This window comes from Mirounga angustirostris, unplaced genomic scaffold (genome assembly GCF_029215605.1).
Source record: "Mirounga angustirostris isolate CCGP_5_RB_7025 unplaced genomic scaffold, mMirAng1.0.hap1 SCAF_4, whole genome shotgun sequence".
NCBI lineage: Eukaryota > Metazoa > Chordata > Mammalia > Carnivora > Phocidae > Mirounga > Mirounga angustirostris.
Window position 1 is genome coordinate 177,665,525 of NW_026991712.1, and position 19,384 is coordinate 177,684,908.

At 58.0% G+C, this 19,384-nt stretch overlaps 1 protein-coding gene across 8 annotated transcripts in view; it reads right to left on the reverse strand.

Annotated features, from left to right (window-relative positions):
* The window catches only part of ARHGEF10L (Rho guanine nucleotide exchange factor 10 like), a 142,240-nt gene that overhangs the window by 36,774 nt on the left and 86,082 nt on the right, over positions 1–19,384 (reverse strand). For 7 of the 8 annotated variants that reach the window (XM_045898579.3, XM_045898583.3, XM_045898581.3 and 4 more), the window contains 7 exons: positions 17,638–17,753; positions 16,939–17,066; positions 15,417–15,517; positions 8,100–8,221; positions 2,404–2,490; positions 971–1,191; positions 438–592 (listed from right to left, as the gene is read on the reverse strand). In XM_045898579.3, coding sequence (XP_045754535.1) covers positions 438–592; positions 971–1,191; positions 2,404–2,490; positions 8,100–8,221; positions 15,417–15,517; positions 16,939–17,066; positions 17,638–17,753 — 930 coding nt within the window. The remainder of the gene's footprint in view (positions 1–437; positions 593–970; positions 1,192–2,403; positions 2,491–8,099; positions 8,222–15,416; positions 15,518–16,938; positions 17,067–17,637; positions 17,754–19,384) is intronic. The other variant, XM_054513113.2, reaches the window with a different exon arrangement.

Sequence of the window (19,384 nt, forward strand, 5' to 3'; positions counted from 1 at the left end):
GTGGCTCCATAACATCCCAGGTTCAAATGCCTAACGCCATTAAGCACTCACTCTGCCAGGCCCCAGGCTTTGCCTTTGCTAGGTGGTTTAACCCATGGGGACCCATGAGCCCTGGGATGACCCAGGCACAAAAGCAACCGCTCACCAGTGGACACAGCCATCGAAAGGGCAGTGAAGTGACGCCGGACCCCAGAGTCCTCGTGACCCCAGAGTCCCTACTCTTGTAGAGTCTCCTGCCAATGGGGTGAGCTGCCTGCATAGCAGTGAGCACCCCATTCTGCGGGGACCCCAGTGGGAATCAGGGATCTCCAACTACCCCAGATTCCCTGATTTGTCTCTGAGCTGCCTCCTTGGCCTGCCTCCCAGCACTGCTCCGGTACGGGATGAGCTCCCAGGCAGTGCCCAGGGCCGCCGCCCCCCACCCCCAGCATCCTCACCACTGGTCCGGGGGTAGGCGGCGAGGGTCCCGTCCTGCAGACCGGCAAGCAGGTGGAAGGCGCTGTGGCTCACGCAGAGCACAGGCTGTGGGCCGGGGCTCCTGCAGGCGGCCAGGCACTGGGTACCCGTGTCCACACTGCCGTAAACCAGGATGCTGTGGGGGAGACCCGAGTGACTCACAGAGCCCCCACCCCCACTGCCCAAGGGCCCTCCTCAGGAGAGGCCTCCCTCCCCTGTCAAGAGGCCTTTGTTCCGCCCTTCCAGAGCCTGGACTTGCCCAGGGTCTTTTGAGGATGGCGCCCTCCCCCCCACCCCTGCCCCAGGGAGAACTGGAGGGGGCTGGTAAAGGTGCTAAGAAGCCTGTCTTCAGCACCACACAGACCCAAGTGGGAACCCAGACATGTCGCCGTCCCGCTGACTGACCCCAGGCTGCTACCCCTCAGTTTCCCCCCAAAATGGGGCAATGATGCCAGCCTCACGGCCACAAAAAGAAATGAAGCACCAACGCGCGCCTCCTCCCCAGGCCCCTCACCTGCCATCCTGGAGCCCAAGGCAGATGGTCGGATGCACTGCAGCAGAGGGGTTAGTGGTCACATGGCTCTCGTCTCCACTCTCCCCCTCCTCTGGCTCGGGAATGTACTCCATGCAGAGCACAGGGGCCGCCAACGGGAAGGACTTGACCGTGCGGGGCGAGGGCCGGTTCAAGGAGAAGATCTCAACCTGGCCCCCTGCACCTTCCTGCCCGCCCCCAACCTGCAGCAGAGACCCAGAGAGGCCATCAGGCACAACCATGAGGGTGGGGACAGAGCTCGGCGCCTGCCTTCCCGGTGACCTGTCCCAAACTTCTACTCGTACTGAGGTTGGGCATCAGGAGGAGCACCCCCTTTCCTGCCCCCACACATCCCACTGTCCCTGAAGGTCACTCTTCCCCAGCTGCCATGGCAACAAGTTAGATTCAGGGCCCAAAGGAACGCAGGTAAGGAGCTAAGGTAGACCAGATACCCAGTCAGCTCTCTATCTCCCCAACTTTAGAGTAAATTTCAACCAAGAATAGTGAACATACATCTGTCCCTTTACAATGTCCTTCTCTGTCTTTTTTACCGTTCTACCTCTATGTTTAGCCAATGGTAAGCACTTAATATATACTTGCTGAATAGGTGAACAGATGGATAAATGGATGGATGGAAGGAAGGGATAGAAGAATGGGTAGATAGATGAACAGATGGATGGATGATTATATGGATGAGTGGACAGATGGATGGGTGGATGAATGATTATATGGATAAGTGAATGGATGGATGGATGATTGGATGATTATATGGATAAGTGAATGGATAAATGGATCAATCATGGATGGATATACCACACGCTAGATACTGGGGAAACAGTGAGGAACAAATCACCCTCGGAGAGGATATTTGGGATGGACTCTGAAGGGTGAGCCAGAGTTTTCCTGCCTGCATGCCTGGAGACAGGAATAAGCCAGAGCTGGAAGGTGGCCAGAGGGGGGGTGAGGTGGGACCTCAGGAAGTCTCTGGGAGAACATAGTCTGTACCACAAAGAACATAAGGGTGCCTATCTGAATGGAGAGAGGCTCTGCCAGGAATCCCAGGGGAAAAAAGGCAGGCACCAGAGCTGGGCAATAACCAGCCCTGCTTCCTGACCCTCTGGGTAAAGACCCTGCCACCCAGATACTCTGCACAGCTTCACTCATTTCCTTCATGGCACATGACCATTTGCAAGAGTCATGCTCGCTTCTTTGTCCCTGGTTTTCTGTTGTCCCTGGTGAAGCTGCATCTGCCAACTCTAAGCACAAAGCCTGGCACAGAGGTTCCCAGGAAGACCTTCCTGGGTGAAGGTGCACATAATGGGGGCCAGCAGGCAGGCAGCACCCCCTTCCCGGGGCCGTCCTCCATGCTTTTGTCCTGAGGCCAGAATCCCTGGCTGAGCTCAGGAGTGACTTACCCAAAGGTAGCCCTGTGGAAGGGACGTGCTGACTGCTGAGAAGCCCAGCAGGGGACAGCTGACAGGACTGTGGACCAGGGCCCCAAGCTGTGGAGACACAGAAGGCACACATGGGGCTAAGCATCAAGGTGTCGGAGATGCCAACGTTCGGCAACAGGACCTCTGTCTGCACTACCTGTGGGGGTTGTTAAACCTACAGATTTCTTGGCCCCACGCAGGTCCCCAGTGAGAATCCCTGGGGACCGGCAAGCGACAGGGTTCACAGGATGTCCAGGCAATACCTATGCACTCACATTTAACCAGCGCTCTCCTAGAACCTTCTGGCTAGGAGGCGCCTGAATGATACCCTGGGCCAGCCACCGATTTTTCAAACTAAGCAACATCTGGATAAGATTTGATGAAAACCACTAACACCCACCCCGCCTTATTTTACAGATGGGGAAACGAGGCCCACAGTGGACACATGATTGCCCTAGGCCACAGGAAGATGACAAGGCCCAGCCTGCGCCAGCCTCCCTCCTAGGTCTCCCTGCATTCCTCCAGAGAAGCATAGTGGAGGAAGGAAGGGGTGCTGGACATCTGGTTCCACCCTCCTCAACAACAGAACCATTCTGCAGACAAGCCCGCCAGCACCAGAGGGCTGAGGGGCTTGTGCAGGCTGCCTGTGGGGGCCAGGGGCTCCGTCTGTGACCGGCTGTCGTCAAGAGCTACTGGCTGCTTGCTCCTCCTGCATCTGCTGCCCCAAACCCCAGGCCAGATGGCTCTCTGGGGCCTGTTCTCTGAGCTAGACCCCACCAGTCTGTCTCAGGCCAGGACAGCAGTGCGAGGAGGTGGCCTGGCCCTGTCACGGACCCTGCTGGAACCCTTGGCCAGCAGGAAGGGGAAGGAGGCCGAGAGGGGACAGCTGGAGGTGGCCCAGGGAGGAATGCAGCCACCCCTGGACTTTGCAGGGCAGGTGCTGCCCTCTGCTGGCGCTGCGGCCCTGGCTGGCCCCAGCCTTGCGGATGTTCTAACGAAGTGTCTAATGGCTGAAGGTGAAGAAGCCCAGAGAGGTCACCTCATCCAGTCCCCGCATTGAGGAGCTGGCAAATTTGAAGTTCAGGGCGTGGGGAGGGGAGGCAGGGGACACGACTGGCTCAAGGTCACACAGCAAGTTGGCAGCAGAGTCAGGGCTGGAATTCTGAGTTCAACTCCCGGTCCAGCGCCCTTCCTACTCTAGTTAAATTCTACCCAGAGGCCAGGCTGCCCCATTGCAGGCCTCCGCGTTCCCAGCTCCCACTTCTACGAGGCTGGGAGCACAGGTCCAGGCACCCAGAGCAGGAGGCTCCCCTCGCCCTGACCCCCGCACCCCCGAGCACCCTCAGGCCCCCGCTCCTAGTCATTTTGCTTCATGGTGGGCCACATGCAGCTGAGGCTGCCCAGCCCCTCCTGCCAGGGACCTGACGTTTCCATGGCAACTCCAGGGGGCCCGGATGTCAGCTGCGCCCACAGAGCCCAGGGCCAAAGTGATGGCAAAAACTGAAATGGCTCCTTGGACCCAGGAGTCCCATCTGTGCCAGGAAGCTGACTCTCCCAAATCAAGGTGCCCTGGCCAGTGAAGAGGAGAGTGGCTCGGGGCTGGAGGATGGAGATAGGCTGTGGGTGCGGCCAGCCCGGGCTCCAGTCCCAGCTCAGCTGCTACCAGCCGGTGACCCCACAAGCCAGTTCCTCATGGTCATGGAGACCCTGAAGCCTCGCCAGGATGGTCGCGGGGACTGGAGAGGCAGACATAACGCACTTGGCACGGGGCTGGGCACTTCGTGTGGGACGTGCTGCTGGCCCTCTATGTGCGCCACCTTGTCTTGTCAGCAGCGCCACGCCGGGAGGGGTGGGCTGCGCAGAGCTAGGAGGAAGGGGACCCCACAAATAGCAAGCAGCTCTGGCTAAGGAGGGCCAGGACAGAGGCACTCGGCCAGCATGCTGAGGCCTAAGCGAGCCTGGAGCAGACCCTCTGCAGGTCTGGACTGCAGCCCCCGGCCCCCTGAGGCGCTACATCGTAGAGCACCCTGGCCCCCTTTCCCAACCCCAGGCAGGCCCCAGGCTGGACCGCGGCTCACGGCGGGGGGACACTTTTGCACTGAGCCGTCCCCTTGCCCTCCTGCCACCGCTCCAGGGACAGTCTCCAGCCCGGATGGGTGCCACCAGGGGTGCTGCTGGGGTGACAGTCAGCTTGGAAATCCTTCAGAACAGACACTCGCGTCTTTCTGGGGGCCAAAATGCCCTCCAATCTTTGTTTCCATCTCGAACTCTGAGTGCGCGCCACACATCAGGCTAGCCAGGGTCTGGTGTGAATCACACCGTGTGCTAAAACATTCCCAGTGTCACATGGCTGGCATGTGCAGAGCTGGAGCTCCAGTCCAGGGATGGGTGCACCCTGATGCTGTCCTCTTGAGGAAGGCCTCGGTGTGGCCCAGCCTGGGCGCCGGCCACCCATCAGCACAGAGAAGAGCAACGCTCCCTCCTACGGCCCCCACATCCCTGCTCCTTTGAGGGAGAGCACCCCCGCACACCCTCCTCCGGCTAATAGTACAATAGCACTGACCTCGTCTACACTGGGAGGGGGCTGGGGCCAGCAAGCCTTTCCCGGAGGACACACTTAGTCACGGGCTCCCATTAGGCCAGCCGCAGAGCCCGAGTCTGGGGCCCCTGGGACAGGGCCTGGGGAGAGGCCGTGGGCCAGGAGGCAGGCCCACACAGCGGCGGACACGCTCACATCTGTTCCCAGGGTGGTTGGACAAGACCTGGGCACTCCGAGGCCCGCAGTCATCTGGGCTGCCCGCACAGCTGATGGGGCACATCTGCCCGGGCTGGGGTGGACGGCAGGTGCAAGAGGAGTGGAAGTGGTGTCTTGGGACCCAGCAAATGGGAACATGCAGGCTCTAGTAGGTCCCTCAGGAGCTCCACAGGCTCGTTGTCCCAGAAGGCCACTCACATAGGGGGCTCCTCGGGAGATGGCAGGCAGGGGACCTGGAGGTTGCTGAGGATGCTTCTGGCTGCTACGTCCCCAGGCCTTGAGAATTACATATGAGGAGCTTCTCAGATGTGTGCCCCCAGGTATGGGGTGGAAGACAGCTCCCCAGTCAGGTGGGTTTCTTTCAGGGACGCCCTGGAGGCAGCGGCTTGTCTGTGACCTCACCACCCAGGAGTGATCTGTCAGGCCATCGTCTGAGTCCCATATTCTCGAAAGGACTAAGGCCATCGGGGGAGACGGAAGTCACCCCGGGGTCAGCCTTCTCCACAGGATATCCTAGGGCCAGGTAAGCCACAGCCAGGGTGGACCCTGAAAAATTCCAGCTCCATGGACTCCCTGGGAACCCCCTACCCCATGCTGGGAAGGAGCGCACAGGACTCAGCAGGCCTCCCCATTAATAAATGAAGTCTGAAGGCCTACAAAGGCCGGCTTCCCTGAGCCCTACAGAAATGAACAGCATCTGGCCTCCCCTGCCAGAACGACTCAAGAAGACCCTCGTTCCCCAGTGAGTGTGGGCAAGCCCCACCTCTGAGGGTCTGAGGGCAGTGGGGAGGACCAGAGTTACCGGTGGTGAAGTGCCTAGAACAGAGCCTCCTGAAAGCACTCACCACCACACTGTGTTTGCTGCTACCCTGGTCGCTGGCCACCGAGCCATGCTGGGAACCTGACCGCACCCCCTAAATCAGGCTGTGGCACGGGGAACATTCCACCACCCCCTGACACCACGTCCGGGTGCACAAGCTCAAGAGCTGGGTATGTCCTTCCTGCCCCCTCAGCGCCTGTCTGAACTCTCATCAATGTGGCCAGCCCTACCCCGGCACGCTCCCCGAACGCCTTCCCGTGTCCCCTGCCCCTGTCCCCTCCTCTAGGCTCTAGGAATGGGATGAGAAGAAGGAGAGTGGGGCCAAAACACCCCAACATCCAAAGGAATATTATAACACAAATTTGGCAATAAAAATTAATGCAAAAAAAAATCCACGATGAACAATCAGTAAGATTTTAAAGAAACGGACCCTGCATTGCACAGCCCTGCCCCACCCTAATCCCAGCCTGTTACCCCCCAAAAAGCAGCCAAACCAAGTCCACAATTTTGCTGATTTGATGTTGTAAGTATTGCATTAAAATTTCACTCATCGTGATGCTTAGGATTAGGTGAGTGCCCAGCTCGCCTCACCCCAGCCTGGCCCTGCTTCCACCCACACCAAGTCCTGCCACCGCTCAGCGGGAGCCCTGCACAGAGCACTGTGTCGGTCTCTCAGTCCCCAGTCTTGCTCTCTCTGGGGCCACAGTTCACTCGCTCACACCTCAGCCGGAAGGACCAGATGATCTTTCCAAAATGTACATCAGAGGGTGCTGGTCCCCTGCATGGAGCCATCCTTGGGGTGTCATTGCCCTGAGAATGAAACCCAACGGCGACCAGCCCAGCAAGCTGGCGTGGACCAGTGCACCCACATCAGACCTGATCCCCAGCCTCTCCTCCCAGCTCACCGAGCTGCAGCTTCCCAGACTGCTCCTGACTCTGTGTTGTGCCGTCTGTTTGGGATATTCCTCCCCTGGGCCCGCAAGGGGTTGGAGCCTTCTTGCCACTCAGGTCCACCACCTCCTCCGAGAGGCCTTCTCGGCCCCCTAACAATGGAGCCCCATCCCTATATCCGTCCCAGCTAATATAACACACAATCACTCTTCTGCGTTCCCTTTTGTTTGCCGGGGTATTGCTGTCTCTCTCCAGACTGAAAGCTGCAGGAGTGTGGGGACCTCGTACGTTTGGTCACCACCATACACCCAGTGTCCCGCACAGGGCCTGGCAACATTGTAGGTGCTCAAAAATTATATGCAGAACAGACAAATGAACAAACTCATGGCTGAACTGACATCTCAAGGGTATGCACTTTTCACTGTTTGGAGCCCTGATCTACAGCCCAGTCAGCTTGTCTCTTAGGGCTTATGTATCTAGGTCCCAAGCCTGTGCCTCCCCCTCCCCAGAGCTCACATGAGCTCCTCTCCTAGGGAGGAGGATAGGCAGTAAGGACCCCAGAGGGAGCGGTGAGCACGGGCGGGACATCGGGGACAGGTGACAGCAGAGGGAATGTGCTAGTGGTGGAATCGGGCGAAGCAAGGTGCCAATTCCTGGACCCATTACTACTGGCTGTGTTTTTAGAAAATCACGTCACCTGTCTGAGCCTTAGTTTCTAACCTGGGAAACAGATCTAGAAACATCTATTTGTGGGGTTCTTACAAATATCAAAACAAGAGAGTGGTGGCAAAGCCCTGGGGGGATGTAGTAGGTGCTTGACGGACGGAGGCATGATGGCCACGGGGCCAGAGCCTGCTCCTGCCTGGCAGCATCAGACAGGGGCCAACCCATGGTCTGGCGGAGCTACTCAGGCATATTCCGGCCTCTCTTCTGAGCTGGAGTCATGCCATCAGCTGATGAGATCACTGCTACTTGTTAGCTCTAAGTCACGGAATTTTCCGCTCACTTGACCCACAAAGGGCATCTGTCCCCATGTTTTTGGTGGGGAAGCTGACTCCTAGAGCACCAAAACGTCTTGACCAACTCCATCGGTAAGAGGTGGAGAAGCTGGGACTGTATCCTGGCCCTCTCCCGCTGTGGGCACAATCTGGAAACCCTGGTTCTCCCACGAGCCACCTTCGTGGTGGGCTCAGCAAGATCCATTCCACTCACCTGCAGGCTGAGGCCCCGGGAAGAGAAGGCAGGGATGCAGCAGGCCAGGATGGGGCACCAGAATGGGGCTTTGCTCTTCTTGTCCTCATCCGGACACAGCCAGCCCGGCTGGTTCTCCTCCCCTACAGCAAGAGGAAGGAGGCGCGTGAAGCTGGTCAGAATCTGAGGACCAAGCGGGCAGTGAGCAGCCCTGCCGAGCCCAGGGGGCCACCCCCAGCCCCATGCCTGTCCAGCCAAGATGAAAACCAGCCTTGCTCCATGGTCATGGCCATGCGTCCAAGGCAGCGAGTCAGGAAACCTAAGAGTTGAGTCCTGGCTCACCCACCCTCTCATTGAGCAGCCTTCTGCAAATTCCCCCAACTCTAGGCTCAATTTCTTCACCCATGAGACAGGGCATAAAAACGCCTTTGTCTTGAGGTCGTTATGAGGATCCAGTGAAACAGTAGATGAGAAAGTTTCAAAAATGTTGTGATGTTGAGCACAGTCCAGGCCCTGCTGCCTTAACCTAGAGGTCTAGAGGTGCTTCTGGGGTGGTGGGGGCGGGGAATGGCCAAAAACAAGCCAGAAGACAAAGTGACACAAACATGCTGCTCTTCACCTGGCTCTGATGATGATGGTATGGTCAAGAGGATGACTCTCTCCTGCTTCCTTTGAGACCCACCCTGAGACCCAGGTGGTCATCTGCCTCCACGTTCCCAGTCTAGCTGGACACTGAGGCCCCAGGGGCCTGTGAGAAGTGCAGGTTCTCAGACCCTGGACTCACATCTGGACATCGCTGTGTTCAAGAGCATCTGCTAAACCACACTCTGCAATGTCTCCTTCACATGGGTCAGGGCTCCCTCACACGCCACCACCTCCAAGAAGTCCTCCCTGACCACCCTGGCTATGATGGCCCCCTCTCTCAGAAACCAGTCTAAAGACCACATCTTATTTCCCACATAGCCTTCACCACAATCTAGAATCACTTTGTCTATCTCCTTGTTCACCGTCTCTCTGCATACATCTCTAGAACGTAAGCTCAGGGCAGCAGGACCTGACCTGTCTTGTTTGCTGAGGTCTCCCTGGCACCAAGCCCACTGCCTGCACATGGTGAGTGCTCAGCAAGCACGGGTTGAAAAGATGAATGACATGAGGGCATGAGTGAGTGGGTAAACTACCATCCGTCCCAGAGGATTCTCCCTGTTCAAGAGCCCATCCTTCTCTGCACTCCATATGGGGCCCACCTTCTAGGAACCCCGACAGCCAGGGCAGGGCATGGTGAAGACACCCACTGCGTGTCCACACACAGGCATATGTCAGGTCCTACAGGTGTCCCGGGTTCTCGTTTTCACAGTAACCAAGCTCAGTGAGAATCACGATTTTCCCTTTATGGACAATGAGACCGACTCGAGGATGATGTAATTGACTAGGTCATGTGCATGGCTGGTGGCAGAGTCCAGATGAGGACCTGGGTCTGCCGGACCCCAATGCTGTCTCCTGGCAACCAGCCCCCCCACCCTGACTGAGGGGCATGACTGACTCTGGACAACCAGGAGGTAGCTCTGCCCCGGAGAGGGAGAGCCAGAGGATGGCATGGGGCTCCCTGGGCAAGAGGGGTCACTTAACGCAATGACATCAAGCTCAAGGGCACCTGGAGCTTCAGGGATGGGAGGAGACGTCTTCCACAGAAGAGGCGTGATGACAGCCTTCCCACCCCTCACGGGGCTACTCAGTGGCCAGGAGGAAGCAGGGACTCGGGCCCAAGCTGGCCCAGCCGAGCAAGGGTCAGCTCCATCTGAGGGGGCTCACCAGTCACAAGGGGCCTCCAGACCGGTTTCCCACGCTAACCACTGCCCCCCACGACAGCCAGAGCCATCCCGCTACACTTCCACTGGACATCGCCGTTCCCACGTCCTTCGAGTCCCATCCACGTGGAATCAAATCCAGACTTTTCCAGGACAGTGAGGATGATCCTTCCCTCCCAGCCTCATCCCTCGGTCCCAGGCTCCACTGCGCTAGGCTTTCCTCAGCCACTTACACGAACGAGCCCAGGACGTTCCCTCTGCCTGGAGTGCTGTCCTCCCCACCCCCGGGGCTGGCTCCTCTCCTCCCCGAGGCTTAGGTTATTTGTCCACCTCCTGGGAGCGGCCTCAACTGACCACCACCCACCCCCGCCCCTCCATCGCTTTCCCTCTCAGCCCCTGTTGGTCTGTCATGGCTCTGAACACAGTTTCTGGCTCCTTTATTGGCTTGGCTCTTTTTCCTGTGTGTGTGCACGGGTGTGCCTGTGCGTGCGTGAGTGTGCGTGTGCATGTTGGTCTGTGTGCGTGTGTGCCCACAGGCTCCCCAACCTCGCCTGTGTTCTGTATGAGGAATGTCAATCAAACCTCAATAACGTGGCCTTTAACAATGCCACTGCCACCAGAGGAGGCGGCCTCCCGGTGCCGGTGGTGGCACGAGGAGCTGGGACGAGGTGGCATGGGAGGATGCTCTCTGAGAAGTGAAAGACATCCGCAAAACGGCAGGCACTATGACATGAACCACCTGCTTCGGCAGAAGCTCCAGCCCGCGCACCCAGGGCACCCACCCCACCAGCCGTCCAGTAGCTGCACAGTGAGCTCACCCCCCAGTGTCGGGCCCTCCACCCCACCGGGTCCTGGAGGCAGCACCCCAGGAAAGGACAGCTCACCAAGGAGGTGAGGCCGTCGCGGAAAGGGCAGCTACGGCATAGGACAAGCACCATCATAACGGAATGCGCACGTGCACCACACCTCACAGTGTACGAAGCTCTGTCCCCCGTGAGGCCTCATTTCATCCTCAGGGCCACCAGGAGGGGTGGGTGTTGGCATCCCTCTCCTACCCGGAGAACTGGAGGCCAGGGGGACGTCCAAGGCTGGGCCCAGGAGGCGGAGAATGCACTGAGCGCGGGCTGACAGCCCAGACAGCCCACCCTGCGGGGCAGCACCCTTCCCCGGGCAGGTGCGGACATCACGACGCTGCGCTGCCTCTTGGACAAGCCCCTGGACGGTGAATACGGATGGGTGGGACTTGAGTCTGCCCTGCTCTCAAGGAGACCACCGAGAGCCCAACAGACGGCTCAAACGCAACTGCCCCCCCAGGGCGCCACCTCCTTCCTGGAGTTCGGCCCGTGAACATAAAGCACCCCCATCACCACGCCGCCCGAGCTCCTCTCCTCTCCTTCCCCCCGCACCCACAGCCCATCAAGTCCTGGCAATTTATTACGATATATATTTTTTAATGATCTGACCTTCTCCTTCCAGATGGTGCCTTCCCTGCCTGCAATCGGGGAACGTTAAAGGAAAATGGAGTTGTAGCTCCCCATCTGCCACTGCCATTGTTCCTGTCACAAAACCAGGGCGGCTGAGACCAAATTAGAAGGCTGTTGCAGTTGAAAATTGAAAGCCCGCTTGGGATAAGGGACGTTAAGAACTGGCACTGTCGGCAGAGCCGAGATTTCCAATTGACATTAAGTGGGGGCTTATTTAGCGCCCAGCTCTGTTTGCCAGCACCCACTGAACACAGGAGCACCCTGTGGGGCAGTGGGGGAGGCTCAGGGGCTGGAGGCCATGGCCCCTTCTGCTCCCCCAACCTCCGCGCCCCCAGAGCCACCCCGCCCGCGGCAGGAGGCTGACTGTGGCAGCTGGGCCCCAGCTGATCCCAACTCAGCCTCCGGCTCCCTCACTGTGTGACACAGAGCCAGAAACCGAACCTCTCTGAGTCTGCTGCCTCCTCCGGAAAATGGGGGAAATTATTCCAACCATTCAAGGGTCACCGTGAGTGCTGGAGGGAAAAAAGATTCAACGCCTGGTATATGCTAGGCCCTCAAGAAATAGTGAGATCACTGTCCCGGAGGTGAGGAGTCTGCCTAACCGCAGGCTTGAGGGCGGCCACCCCACCTGCACCAGGCTGAGCCGCTGGCCCTGCCCTGCCCCTCGATCCCGACCTGCCTCCCGAAGTCCTCCCACGCTCAGTCCCAGTGCTGTGCTTTTCCTGCCACCGCTATGGGTGACACTCCGGGGTGGCAGCCCAGACCGCCCTTCTCTACGTTCCAAATCCGAGGCCGCCCTCAAAGGTCCTCTTACACCTCCAGTGCCACGGAGATGCCACTGGCCACGGCCACAGACATAGGGGCTGGCGGGACATGGGCACCCTCCTTTTCCAAACACCAGCTCGCAGAGAGAGAGACAGACACCGGTGCCCAGGGAGGCCAAGCAAATGGCCGTCACCCAGCTGGGGTAACACCGCTCCCAAGGGCAGACCCACTGCTGCAGCCTGAGGGCCTGGGCAGGTCCCAGCGCCCATGTCTGCACTGGCTGAGAGTCAGTGGAAAGGACAGCTGGGGCGTGCTCAGGGCCACGCTCAGGATCTGTCACTGGATCGTCGTCAGGGGGAGCAAGGGGGTCACTGTGAGGACTGAGGGCTGGACAAGTAGCCAAGTCCGAGGCAGAAGGGAGGGCCCCCCAAGTCGCACCCTGTGAGGATGTGTCCCTGTGAGCTTGGGACCAGCCCGCAGCCTGCCCGGCCCAGGTCCTTGGGAAGGTGGGAATAAGGAGGGGTGCAGTGGGAGAGGCTCCAGGGACCCAGGGGCTGTAAGAGCCACAAATGCAGCACTTGAAGAGCTTCAGGTGAAGGGACACAGGCAGGGAGCACTGCAAGCCCACAATCATGCCTCTTCCTTCTCTGGGGTCTTCCATCTGCAACCCTTCCCTGGAGCCTTTATGAACAGGAGACTAATTGGCAGAGGGGTGGGAGGGTGGCCCGTCCCGTCCCTGTTCTGCACTGAATCGTGTGCGACCTTAGACCAGTCACTTCCCCATCAGTGAGATGCAGGCACCCCCTTGTCCTAGGAGCTTCTCCCACAGGCCAGGCGCTGGCCATCCCAGGAGCCTACCACACTGTCTCCCCGTATGTTAACAAGAGCCCTGTGATGGGGGCACTGGCATTATCCCCACTTTCCGATAGAGAAAGGCATTTAAAGGTTAAATCATTTGCCCGAGATCACAGAGCTGGGAAGGGACAGAGCCGGAAACTGACCCCAGGCAGCCCAGATCCATTTCACTAGGCCCTAAGATCCCAAAATGTAAGAGGGGAGAGGACCACTGGAGCTCTAGTCCGACTCACCTCCCAGAGGCCTTTCCCCAGGCCACACGGCACAGTAGGGGCCCCACTGGGATGTGAAGCAGGTCCCCAGATTCCCCAGGGCACCCTGCCCTTTCCTCCCTAGGGGCAGAACTGACCCCCCCATTCTGGATCCCAGGCACCCCCCAGTCCAGCTCTCTCTTTCTTCAACATTTAGTGGATTATGATCTCCGTACGTGGTAGTCAGGAAAAGAGAAATACAAAAAAAAAAAAAAAAGAAAGAAAGGAATCACATCCTTTGTGAATAAATGTTTTTAACATATTCTATTACTAACAGGCTCATATTATTCCCCGCCCCACCTGACCAAGCACTGCAGATTAAAAAAAAAAAAAACAAAAAACCTGGCAAAATAAAAGGAACAAATTACTCAAGCCCCAGGGGAACCCAGGCATTCAAATAAGATTTCCAATGACTCTCCTTCCATTAAAAACTTTTGCTGCGGGGCGTCTGGGTGGCTCAGTCAGTTAAGCATCTGCCTTCCGCTCAGGTCATGATCCCAGGGTCCTGGGATCTAGCCCCACATCGGGCTCCCTGCTCGGCGGGAAGCCTGCTTCTCCCTCTCCCATTCCCCCTGCTTGTGTTCCCTCTCTCGCTGCTTCTCTCGCTGTCAAATAAATAAATAAATCTTAAAAAAAAAACTTTTGCTGCAGCGAAGTCACTGGAGACGAATCAGCTGAGCGCATGGCCGGCAGCCGAGAGAGGAGAGGCTCACACCCGCCGGCCCCTCTCCCTCCAGCGCCACACCCCACTCGGCAGAGCAGCCGGGCCTCCAACCAGAGACTGACCTGACTTTTAGAGCAGGTGTACAATCAGCTCAGGCGTGCCCAAGACTGGACTGCTCCGCGGGCCGGCCCGGAGCCACGTCAGCCTTCCCTGGGGCTAGAATTCCCGCGGTTGGCTGCCAAGGCTGGGGCTATCTCCACTTAAAATCCTCTCTCCTCCCTCTGCAGCTCTCCTGGTCGCCTGGAAACATCCAGCAGAGGCTTTTGCCACGTCAGCACCAGATCAAGGCCTCTGACCCTGGCTCCCCCAAAGCCACCACCTCCTCCCCATTTCCTCCCACCTCCCCATGCCCTCTCAGCACAGTGGACAGAGCCATCCACTCAAGTGGAAACCAGATCAGGATGCTGCCCAGCTCTCACTGCTATAAGGAGTTGCCCATCACGCTCAGAATGAGTTCCATACATCTCGCCCTGGCTTTCTGGAAAAGCTGCCCGACCTTCCCCCTGCCTACTTCTCGCCCCACGGTTCATCAGCTCTGGCCACCGCAGCACCTTTGCACTTGCTCTTCCAAAGCCTAGACTGCTTTGCCCAGATCTCTGTTAGCTTCAGATGTCACTTCCCAGAGGCCCTCCCTGACGGCAGTCCTGATCCTCAGGCTCAGTGACAGTCACGTCACCCATCTCTGCCCCCTAAATGGCACCACCTCTCCCTGTTGATTGGTTCCTCATGTAATGTCTACCAGCTCTGCCCCTTCCTGCTGTGTGAGCTCAGGCAAGTCACTGCACCTCTCTGGGCCTCGGAGCCCTCCACTGTAAAAGGGGGTTCACAACAGAACCTACCTCTCAGAATTATCAATGTGAAAAGAAAAAAACATGTGTAAAATGCTTAGAAAAACGTCCGCCATGTAGGACGCACTCTGTAAACATTGTCTTATTTATATGATCATTACGGGGTGCATGAGACAAAAAAAGAGGCCCTGGTTGAAAATCAGTTTACTCTAACCTGCATTGTTTTGTTTTTTTTCTTTTGGTAACAGCTTGATTGAGAAAGAATTCGGTTACCGTAAAACCCGCCCTTTTAAAGTATTCGCATCAAGGTTTCTAGCATATTCGGCACTACCTACGTTTAGAACATTTCCATCCCACCGAAAGAAAGCCCCTCAGCAGCCACGCCCTCACCACCCTCCCCCAGGGCCCTGACAACCACTCATTGACATCATCAACTGCCATCACTTTACAGACGGGGAAACTGAGGCTCAGACAAGGGCAGTGACTTGTCCAGGGTTACTAGGCAGAGCCTCAGGACTCAGAACCCTGGCTCCCGTGTTCCTCCACGGCACCGCCTCCCTCCAACTCAGAAGCCCCCCTGCCCCCACGCATCCACACATGCACACCCCAAGCCTCCCTGCTCTGCACCCCTGTCCCCTGAGGTACTCTCCCCAGGGCTTTACTCACGGAGTCCGATCTTGGCCAAGTGCAACCGGTTGACCCAGGAGATCTTGCTCAGGGGGTTGGGAGTGATGAAGACCACCATGAAGCTGATGGGGCGGCCGGACCTGCGGCGAGAGGGCGAGGACCGTGAGCGCCCAGAACAAGTGCCTGGTTCTTCCCTCAACCACGGGCACCAGCTGTGGTGCCAGCTCAGCTCAGAGTATCAAAGCGGGGCCAGAAAGCCTGGTGGCCCCCCCAAAGCCTCCATCCCCTGGGGGAAGAGTCCCTCCACCCACCGTGACCCCAGAATGGAGGTCCCTCCCTAAAGCCACCAGGCCACGCTCCCCAGCCCAGCCCCTGGGCTTGGTGCCCAGCGACTCGAGAGGCCAGGGCTCCCCGGTCAGCTTTCCACGGGCCTCGTCAGGCACACGTACACATCCGACCGGGAGCGTCTGCAGGGAGGAACGGGCTCCCGCGGGCCTGCTCCCAGCTCCTGGCACAGTACAGCTGCTCAGCAAAGACTTGCAGAATGGACACATGAGTGAATGGGCTTGTGACAGGCTTGGGCAGCTAGAGGTCACTGTTGTCACACTACTGTCCTCTCACCTTGGAGCAGCGGGGCCCCTCAGGGTCCTCTGGGGTCTGTTTTCCACCGGGCGGCGGGGAGGGGGGCCATCCCAGGGGGCGGGCAGGGCCAGTGTCACTAACTCTCCCAAGGGAGAAAGGGAGAAAGGGGTGCAGGGGCGGGAAGGGGCTGTGTGAGGCCCCCTCAGCAGGGGAATGGCACATTGGTGGGTTGGGATTCCAGCTCAGAGCCCTGCCTCTCTGTCTCTGAGACTCCAGCCTGGAGCCTTGCGTCTTGGGCTCCTGGGCTCAGGGCCCTGCCTCAAACACCAGTGCTCCGATCTTCCCGGCCCTGAAGCCAAGGTGCCTGTAACACTCTGCCCCCCACCGTCCCCCCATCCTTGAGGTCAAACCTGGGCGGTGAGCCACCGCACTGCACCAGCCTAGGCTTCAGGTCAGAGCCCAGAACCTACTCCGTGGCCGGCGGGGGCGGGGGGGCACTATCCGACAACCCCTGGAGCCTCACTGCCCTCATCTGCAAACTGGGGCTCAGAGCTAGCCTTCCCTATCTCTGCTAGACCTGTCATCAATTCCACAAACATCAGCTGAGGGTCTACGATGGAGCACAAGTGCCAGGGTGGGCATTTGGGGGTAGGGGCCATGCTGGGGGGAGGCTGGGTCCGTGAGGAGACCCAAGGCCTGGTCCCAGGGCTCTGCACCGTCTGGAGTGAGGGAAAAGGTCACAGCACAAATGGAACCAACCAACAGCAGAGCATCTCCTAACAGAGGATAGGCTTAAGTCAAGTATGAACCAGTCACTCATTCATTCATTCATTCATTCAATGGCTAAGAGCTGTGCTGGGCAGGGCCCGCAGTGTGTATACACCCACGCCCATGACCACACTGATGAATGGGTCCGCTCCAGGTGCCCTCTCTCCGCGTCCCCCCACCACCCGTCAGCGGTGGCCGCTCCCCATCTCACTTGTCAGGTTTTCCAGGAAGCAGGAGCCTGAGACGACACTTGTTGGCCGAGTGGATCTCCTCCTCCTTTACCCGCATTAGCCTCTGCAGGGCCAGGCACCAGTCTTGAGCCACGGTCATGTTTAGGTTCTAGGGTTGAGGAGGCCAGTGAGATCACCACCCGGCCTGCTGGCTCCCCCAGAGCCACACAGGATTCTCGAGCATCCGGAGGGACCCCAGGGGGAGAGGAGCTGGGGAGGTCCCGGAGCTCAGCAGGGACCTCTGGCTCAGCCACAGGAGGCGGCCGGCTCCCTGGGCTGCAGGCCCACAGCAGGCTTCCCAGCCCTCGTTCAGACCCCAGCTGGTACCCCTCCTGTGAGAGGGACAACCTCCCAGCCAGCATCCTCTCCAGCTTTGGGGTGAGGTCCAGGAAGGGGCTGCGAGACTGACTGGTCAGTGTGCAGAGAACAAAACAATCACCACACAGCCAGACCCCACTTAACCCAAATCAGAGCTTCACCCCCGAACCAGAGGCCGCATACCAGACATCTAGGTAGCAGTGGGGAGTTCTAGCTGCTCCTCTTGCCTGTGGGATTCAGGAGCCAGGAGCACGCCTGGGGCCTGGGCTAAGACAGGAGCCCTCTCCCACTCCACCTGCTGATCTGGGCATTGCCCGAGGGAGGAGCCCAGAGCCCAACAAAGCCGGGCCAGGGCTGGGTACCTGGTAGGTGCCGTGCAGCGTGCTGATGAGGAAGGTTATCTGCTCGACCACAGCCAGATCTTTCTGCAGGTCCTGCAGCTCCTGGAAGAGGCGCGGGGGGCCGAAATACACCTTATCTGGGCAGAGAAGAGACCCAACTCAACTTCAGGGGTGGAGGAGGGGCTAACGAGGACCCAAGCATCCATTTACTGCATAAAAGAAGACCTGTCGCCCTGGAGATACGGCACTACAGACACAGAAGGAGACATTACCAGGCTCTTGCCCTGGTGGAGTTCCTAGGCGGGGGGAGGGGGGGGAGGAGGCCCAGATCCAGTCACAGGTAGTCCAGCATCTGGGGTCCAGGCCACTCTCAAAGGGTCACAGGAGGCCAGAAGACTAAGAACCAACTGTGCGTGCAAGAAGTGAGGAACCTTCACAGGGCCAGGCGTGTGGTGGGCTTGCTGCCATAAAGGAGAACAGCATAGGCAAAGCACTGTGGCTTGAGGAAGCCCACGAACAGCAAGGTGTTCACAGATGTACTAAGGACCTACTATGTGCCAGGTTCTATTCCAGGTGTTGGAGAGATAGCTGTAAATAAGACAGAAAGGATCCCTGTTCTTACGGAGCTTATGACCTGGATGGGGGAGACAGGGGCATCAGTCAATTAAGAACCACAACACATGAAAGGCACTAGGGAGAAAGATACCAGGGCAAGGGCACAGTGAGGGTGCCCGGATCTCTGGGGATGATACAAATGTAGCACTGGGGGCATGGGAGACGAGCAGCAAGAGACAGAGCAGGAAGGAGCAGCAGGCCAGGAGGGAAAGTCCTTGAATGCCGTGTTAGGGAATTTCGGCTGTATTCTCTAGGCCAAGGTCTCTCGAGCTGGGGTCTTATGGAACCCTGGAGGAGGGCTTATTTGGGGTTTTCATTTAGAAGAGTATCTGGAGAACAGATGTACATCCTGAGTCACCTGGATAGAATGACTTTCAGGCCATGTTTTGCTGCATGGTGTCAGGGCTTCCATGGGCTCTGGTAATGAGCACGAGTACCTCAGCTGTCACCAGGTAATGAGCAGGGAGCAAGGGGAGACCTGGCAGAGAAGTGATGCACTCACACCAAAAGAGCAAAGACAGACTCTGCAGTGAGCCCAGTGGGTAAGCTGGTGGGCCATGCGGGTCACCACAGGGCACCCTAAGGGAGGGGTACAGAGATCTCAAAAGAACCTGCCCCAGAAGAGGCCCACAGCCACATCGTGAGCAACTGGGTTCCAGCAAAACAACATCATCCATCACATTAAATGAATGCTGTTAATTTGAATTTTATTGTTTTGTAGCTTCTTTTTTATCCCACTTGTGGTTTTGTTTCGTTTTTAGTTGTTCAAGGGATATAAGCATCACGAGTTTTTCATACCTAGTCTTGTATTTGCACATATTCAAATAACAATGTGATAAAAAATCATTCAAGGCCAACTAGGGTTCAACAAGAATGCTTTCTTTTCCCCTTGAAGGGAGTCAGGCCACGTAGTACTCTCATTTGAGAAACGTGGCAGTGAAGGAGGGGCCCCAAGGTGGTTGGGAGCAGTAAGGTGGAGTCAAGCTAGGGCCAAAGGCGCCTCTGGGGAAGACAAATGGGGCCCTTCGCTGGGGGCTTCTGGAAACCGCAAAATAGCCCTTCCTGCTCACAGACCCAGGGGAAGGGGCCCAGTACTTGGGAGTAGGCACAGCCGGCCAGCCCCGCCCTCCGAGGGCAACAGGGCATGGTGCCA